Genomic DNA, 6,633 nt, shown 5'->3' with positions numbered 1-6,633 from the left:
ATAATATCAGATATATCAGCCAATGCCCCCTGTAGAATTGCAATAATAAATTATTATTATTATATATATAACTGCAATATCCTTTTTTTCCTACGTAAAGAAGCTGCCATACAAATTAACAATTATGGTATCTGTATCTCAGAAATCCTGATTTTTTTATTTATTTTTATTTATTTTGTGTGGGTGGTTTGAGTAAATGGTTATTGTTTTATTAACAGAAACGTTACTCAGTTCCAGACCTCATAAAGGCAAACTTTCGTCGCCACCATTTATTTGTCTATTACATATAGATCTCAAATAGAGAATAAAAAATACAATAATAGTATTATATATTATTATTGTCACACCCTGTTACATGTATGCAAATGAAACTATGAAAGTAACTTGTGAAACAGGTATCAAGATGAGCATCAATAGTTCACACATTTATATACACATGGAAGTAGACCGAGGGGATATGTGATCTATCAGATAATGGGAGGAGGAAAACAAAAAGAGCAGATACAGTGAAAACCAGGCACACATGTTCACCTTAATAATATCTGAGCTAGTAAGACAATGTTCATTAAGATCACATGACGCAGAGAAAAAGAAACAGAAAGAGCAGAGAGAGCATTTGACCTTAATTACCAAGTTTGAAGAAGTTCATCATGATGAGCTTTCAACTGAAATTGTACTTTACTAATGTTACCCTGTACATAGGAGTAAAAATTGGAGAGTTCAGATGGTCATCTCCCTTAAGTTTACTATGTTCAATGTTCAATTAAATTTGCTAGCGGTCTAAGAATAAGAGGTCCTAGAGAAAATGCTTATAATAGTTTGAAGCTAACCATTCCTACTCTAAGGTCACTTTGTTTAATTTTTAAGCATTTAAAAATATCAGTAATTCAATTGACATATATATAAATACACACACATAAGTAAAAGATACATACATACATACATGAGTCATTTATGTTGTTTATGCATAGCCTCATTGTCTAGAAATTTGCATTGCAGGTCAGGACTTGACGGGTTTGGCTGGGAGCCCTGCATATGTTGCACCAGGAGTGTTGTTGGGTAGATACTCAGAAAAGGCGGATATATGGAGTGCTGGAGTGCTCCTGCATGCTCTGTTGGTTGGTGTTCTTCCATTTAAAGGGGATTCACAAGAAGCAGTTTTTGAGGCTATTAAGAATTCCAAGCTAGATTTCCAAACCGGGATGTGGGAATCAATATCTAAACCTGCACGAGATCTTGTTGGGAGAATGCTGACAAGGGATATTTCAGCAAGGATAACAGCTGATGAAGTACTTAGTAAGTTTATGATAGATTATTAATGTTTTGTAGCGTGCTTTATCTCTCTTCCTCAATGATGAATACACCAAAGACTAGTTGTATTTGGTCTGATTTTTTGTTTTTTAATCTTGAAATAATTAAAATTAGAAATTTCCAAGTTTTGTTGAAAAGTATCTTTGCCTTTCACATGAATTCTTAATAATTAGAAGGATTGCCTTGTTTTGGTTGGGATAACAGTGGGAATCTGTTAATTCTCACTTACTTTTGTTAGTTTTTATTATGTGTTCTTCTATGTGGTTGAGGCTCTCTTTTTCTCCCTAATGTTTTTAAACAGGAAATAAAATGACAGTACTTTTAAGTTTTAAGAACTGTTCGATTGTTTGCATGTTAAATTAATATTATGTGGTTCAATTTCAGGACATCCATGGATATCTTTCTACACAGAACGTACATTGAAGATCCTGCCCGTTGAATCAAAGTCGAAGCACCAAAATGGAGCTGCTTCCCACAACTTTGTTGCTGCACCTGAACCTAGGTTAGGAAGAAACAGGATGGATGATGGGTTCCTTAATGAGGTTTCAAGCCTTTCAATGCTTTTTCTTATATAATTTGACGATATTCATTTTTTTTTCTTACTAGTTCATTATTTTTATATGATGGCGCTTTTTGGCGCCATTACGTTGCGAGAAAGCTTCGGGGTTCGATTTACTTTCTTGAAGTTTAATATTTGTGTTTGGATGCTTTCCTTGTGGTTTTGCGTTCATTCATGATCAATCTGACTAGAATTCGTTGACTGATCTTTCTCTATTTTGACTGCAGAATTGTGTCTTGCGGCAAAAATTGGATTTTGCACACTGGGTACGTGATCAACACAAAGATTGGTGTTGCGTTGGTACTTTACTGATAGATGCTATGAGGATGAAAAGTATAACACCTCACAATTTTAAATCAATTAATTAAAATATTAAATGAGCAATCAAGTGATGAATTAGTGAAAATCCTAAAGATTAGGCCAAAATACAAAGAAAGGGCAAAACGGTAATTAGCCAACACGCAACCCTAGGAAGATAAAAATTGAGTAGAAGGTCTCAGATGGTAAAAATAACCCTGGAAATGGGTTCAGAACGAAAAATTGAGTGGATAGGCAAGTTTCATAAAAATCAGTGAATAGTGTTTTTCGCGGGTAAAAATATCGCGTTACGATTGCACCGTAAAACGTGCCAGTTGAATTTTGAGCTCTAGGTTTCAAATATGAGTTAAAAAAATGGTCTAATGAGTTAGGAAATATGATTTCTTATAATATTCGATGAAATTAAGACAGTTTGGGGAAGCGTGCCAATGGCGCGCGTAATAGCTTAAAACAGTGTTTTCTCCGAACGAATGGAGGACTCTTAATTCATCTGATCAAGCCTAATTAAAGGGGAATAGTTAATGTTAAAAATTTGAGTTTCTAAATAGGTTGTGAATTTACGGACGTTTAGTGGGATCGGAGAAAAATTCGGATTAGTTTTAAATCGCGTGAGGTGGCGGTGGGACCCACCCCACTTAAGTGACTTAAGCCACATGTGCTTGGCACTATTCATGCATCACCTTCCTCCCTTCTTCTTCATGAAACCCGCAGCCCCCTCCCCCAAAAACCCAATTTGCATTCAAATTTTCTTTTCACCATAACTTGATCATTTCTTAACCAAATCAAGTGATTTTTGTGTTGAAATTTGTTGGAAACAACCTTCTAAACACATTGGTACCACTCTTGAGCCTTGAAACCGTGTATTTGGGGAGATATTGGCCATTTACAGCCACGAAATTTTGGAGAAAAAATGGTTGTCCATGGAGCTTTTGATCTTCCATTGCTTGGAGGAGTCTTGGGTTAGCTTCTAGCCTTTGTTGTGAGTATGTTTCCATCCCATTTACATGGTTTAATTGTGATTGAATTTTTGGAAACCTAAAGCTTGATTTGATGATGTGTTGTGTTAGAGAGCTCAATTTGAAAATGTGTATTAGATGATAATGTGTTAGAATGATGTATTAAAGCTAGAAATGCGATGAAATTTATTGATGAAAAATGTGAATTTTTAACTTAGAAAATTTTGAGGTTGTCATGACTTTGAGTTTTGAAAATGTGTTAGGATTGGATTGATGAGTTGTTGTATGATTGTATGTTGATATAATAGGATTGTATGAGGTGTGGAATGATTAAAGTTGTATGGAAATTCCTTGGAATGCCATAGGGTAAAATTCGATTCTTTTAAGAAAGATTGAAGAATTGATGTTGAAAAATGATTTGGATGATGATTTGAGTAGTTATATGGTGCTTAGATGGGTTGTGTTGTGCTTGGAGAGTGTTTGAATCAATGGAAAAGAATGAATTGTGTTAGAGACCTAAATGAGCCCAGAATGAAATATTTCGCAAAACGATGCGTAAATGTCGAAAAACGGAAAAAACGACGATTGAACTAGCCTCAAAACAACCTAAGGGAGTGTTATAAAATGAGAAAGAAAATTTAGGAAAATAAATCTCAAATTTACACCTACATGGCCGAACCTCCAAGGGGAAAAGGGGTGATTTGGCGATTTTCGCGTTTTGATGTAATTCGACGCGAAAATGACGAACCGGCACTTGAACTGGCCTATTGACAACCTAATGAGACGTAACAAAATGAGAAAGAAAATTTAGAAAAATAAATCTCACATTTACACTACAATGGCCGAACCATCAAGGGAGGATGGGGAGGATTTTTGTGATTTTGTGTTTTGATACTATTTGACGAGTACTGATGGATGTACGTTATTGTATAGGTTGCCGTACGTCGACCTGAATCCCGAATCTTGAATCAGTGAGTTGCCCTTGGTCTGGGACCAAGTGGATTGAGGTAAGAAATTGGTTCATTGCATGTGTAATTATAAATTAACATGTATTGGTTGATCTAAGAGTGATTGGGAATGTCCTCTGTGTAGGCATTCCGCTGTGTACCGAGTTGAGGGATAAGCTGCTGCGGAGCTTGTGGAAACACGAATTAAGGTAACCTCTTGGTACTGGGGCTTGTTCCCCTTTTCTGTTCCACCTTGCCAGTTGATGGTAACGGTAGGAAGTGTGTATGAATAGTATATAACACATGAGCATGCATGCATTATTGCTATGGGTACTTATGTACCGAGTCTCTGGCCAGTAGACAGTTTTATTAGCCTTCGGGCATTTTCGGACTTCCGCTGGATAGGTCTCCAGGAGGGAGTTCCAGTTGACTGCGTGTCATGGTGTGTGATCCGGGTAGGAGCACACTAGGAATGTCTTTGGCGTTTTGGTTGGTTTGGGCATCATGGTTGTGGTTTCTGTGAACACACCTTGGATGATACCCATAGGCTTATATATGCCGAGGGCGTACGTGGAATTGGGGTTACCATCCCGTATCGTCGTATTTTGTTTTCTTTATATTCCCCATTCTCTAAATCCCTTGCTATATCCCGTTTTCAAAGTGGTTGTTGTATTCTATTGATATGCATCGAAGTGAACCATTGGGTGGAGTTTTCTCCAGAACCTCTTGGTTACTGAGATATATTTGTATATCTCACCCCGTCTCGGGGCATTTATTTCAGGAGGTAGCAGTGGAGCAGGAGCCTCGGGCAAGAGGCCCGCAGAGTGAGCGCTGGAGCGCTTCATATTTTGCATTTTGTTGGCCGTGTGGCCTAGGCTAAACTTAGGGCATGAACATGTCATTTGTATTTATTAGTAGCTTCATTAGCATCTTGTTCATGCCATTTTGCCTAAGTCTAGTAGTGATGTATTTGGTTATGTTGTCTTTTAAATTAAGTTGAAATTTTAGAAGAATGTAATTTGAAGTTTTAGTTTCAAGTTGTAATTTGTAAAGCCATATTGTAATAGTATTGATGCATGTCTAATTATGATGGAAGGGCCTTAGGCCTATTTTAGGTTATGATAATATGTATGATGGAAATATGCATGAAAAAGGTGTTAGTGATTGCAACTACTTAAGAATGATTAATATGGACTCTATGTTTAATAACTATAAACTGGATTGGGTTGTAAGTGCCCCAAGGCGTTGTTGGTCCTTGTGTGTGCCACCCATTGGATTATTACTGTATTATCATGTGTTTATTAGGTACATTTGAGGTTTAAATGATCTTTTACAAATTTGGGATTATTGGAAAAACAAAGGAAACTCTGGCGAATTTTCTGTAGAATTGGCAGATTTTAGGCGAACTTCGGGAGAGCATATCTCCCTCCATAGAGGTCCCCTAGGGACGTGCCATATGCCATTTTGAAGGTTGAGATGTCCTCTACCTTGTGTCAAAATTTAAGGAAAATCTGGGTTGATCTTCGGCCTGAAATAAATAGAGAAACGCGGACTGCTCATGTGCCCCTGCACCTGAGGCAGATTCTGGACCGGATTTGGGAAATTAATTCCCGCTTCGTTTCTCAGTCAAATTGAGTGTGTGATATATCAAAATGAAGTTTTAGATGTCTAGTTTGTAGGATAAAAATTTGAGAGCAAATGGTTGAGTCGATTGAGTGCAGTAATTCGAGCAATGTGAGTGGTTTGGAGCTGTTTTTGGGGTTGTTTGGGCTAATTGCTTATCCAACTTCAAACGGCGATAACCGGAGCAAATGAGCTCCGTATTGAGCGTATTTTAGCTTGTTAAAAAGGGAATTAAGTAACACAAAGATATAATCTGAGAAGTAGGGTTGGTTGCGATCGGTTTGGTCGCAGAAAAACTTAGAGTGAAACATGTTCGAATTGGTAAAAAACGTAAAGTTGGAAATTGGCTAAGTGAGTTTATGGGAACTCCTTAGTAACTTATAATAAGTAACGTAAGTGATAAAAATAGTTTAAATAAGTCTTCCGCAAGAGTTTATGGTTACAGTCACAGCTTTTAATTATTACGCCTTTTTATGTTTTAAATGCTCGCGTAATAATCGAAAAAAATTTATTCGCGTTTCATTCCTTTGTGTTACATGCGTAGTCATCGTAAGAAGCCTACGTGGCAACTGTGGAGCACCAAATGTAAGTCTTTAGCCTGATGTTGTGGATGCAGTGTTGACTGCTTCATGGACAAGAGATGGCAGTAAGTAAAATATGAATATTATAGGACTTCAGGGAAACATACTTAAATGTTTTGTCTGACCTTGTAGATGAAATTTATAAAGCTGGATTGTAAGTGAAAGTTGTAAACAAATCTATGATATGTACGGTATTGCATGGATGAACCTTGTAGTACCATGAATAATAAAGATATATAATTGAGATGAGTCCATAGTATGGAAAAGGTATTGGTGAAGCTTCCAAGTATATGTGTTGTATAGTAAAAAACAATTATGTCCAGGTGGACGTGGTGGAG

The 6,633-nt window shown here is 36.9% G+C and overlaps 1 protein-coding gene across 1 annotated transcript; it reads left to right on the top strand.

Annotated features, from left to right (window-relative positions):
* Nucleotides 1-355: 355 nt before the first annotated feature.
* On the top strand, nucleotides 356-2,136 carry LOC133290918 (serine/threonine-protein kinase PEPKR2-like; the record flags this gene model as incomplete). The annotated part of the gene is made up of 4 exons (XM_061489068.1): nucleotides 356-395; nucleotides 1,000-1,296; nucleotides 1,696-1,853; nucleotides 2,098-2,136. Coding segments are annotated over exons 1-4 (534 nt in total), but the record flags the coding sequence as incomplete, so codon positions are not given.
* Between the last annotated feature and the right edge of the window lie 4,497 nt (nucleotides 2,137-6,633).

The sequence above is a fragment of the Gastrolobium bilobum genome, unplaced genomic scaffold (genome assembly GCF_033153095.1).
Source record: "Gastrolobium bilobum isolate Gb01-03AN ecotype WA unplaced genomic scaffold, APGP_CSIRO_Gbil_v1 utg443004, whole genome shotgun sequence".
Taxonomy (NCBI): Eukaryota; Viridiplantae; Streptophyta; class Magnoliopsida; order Fabales; family Fabaceae; genus Gastrolobium; species Gastrolobium bilobum.
This window is presented reverse-complemented; position numbering and strand designations above follow the sequence as displayed.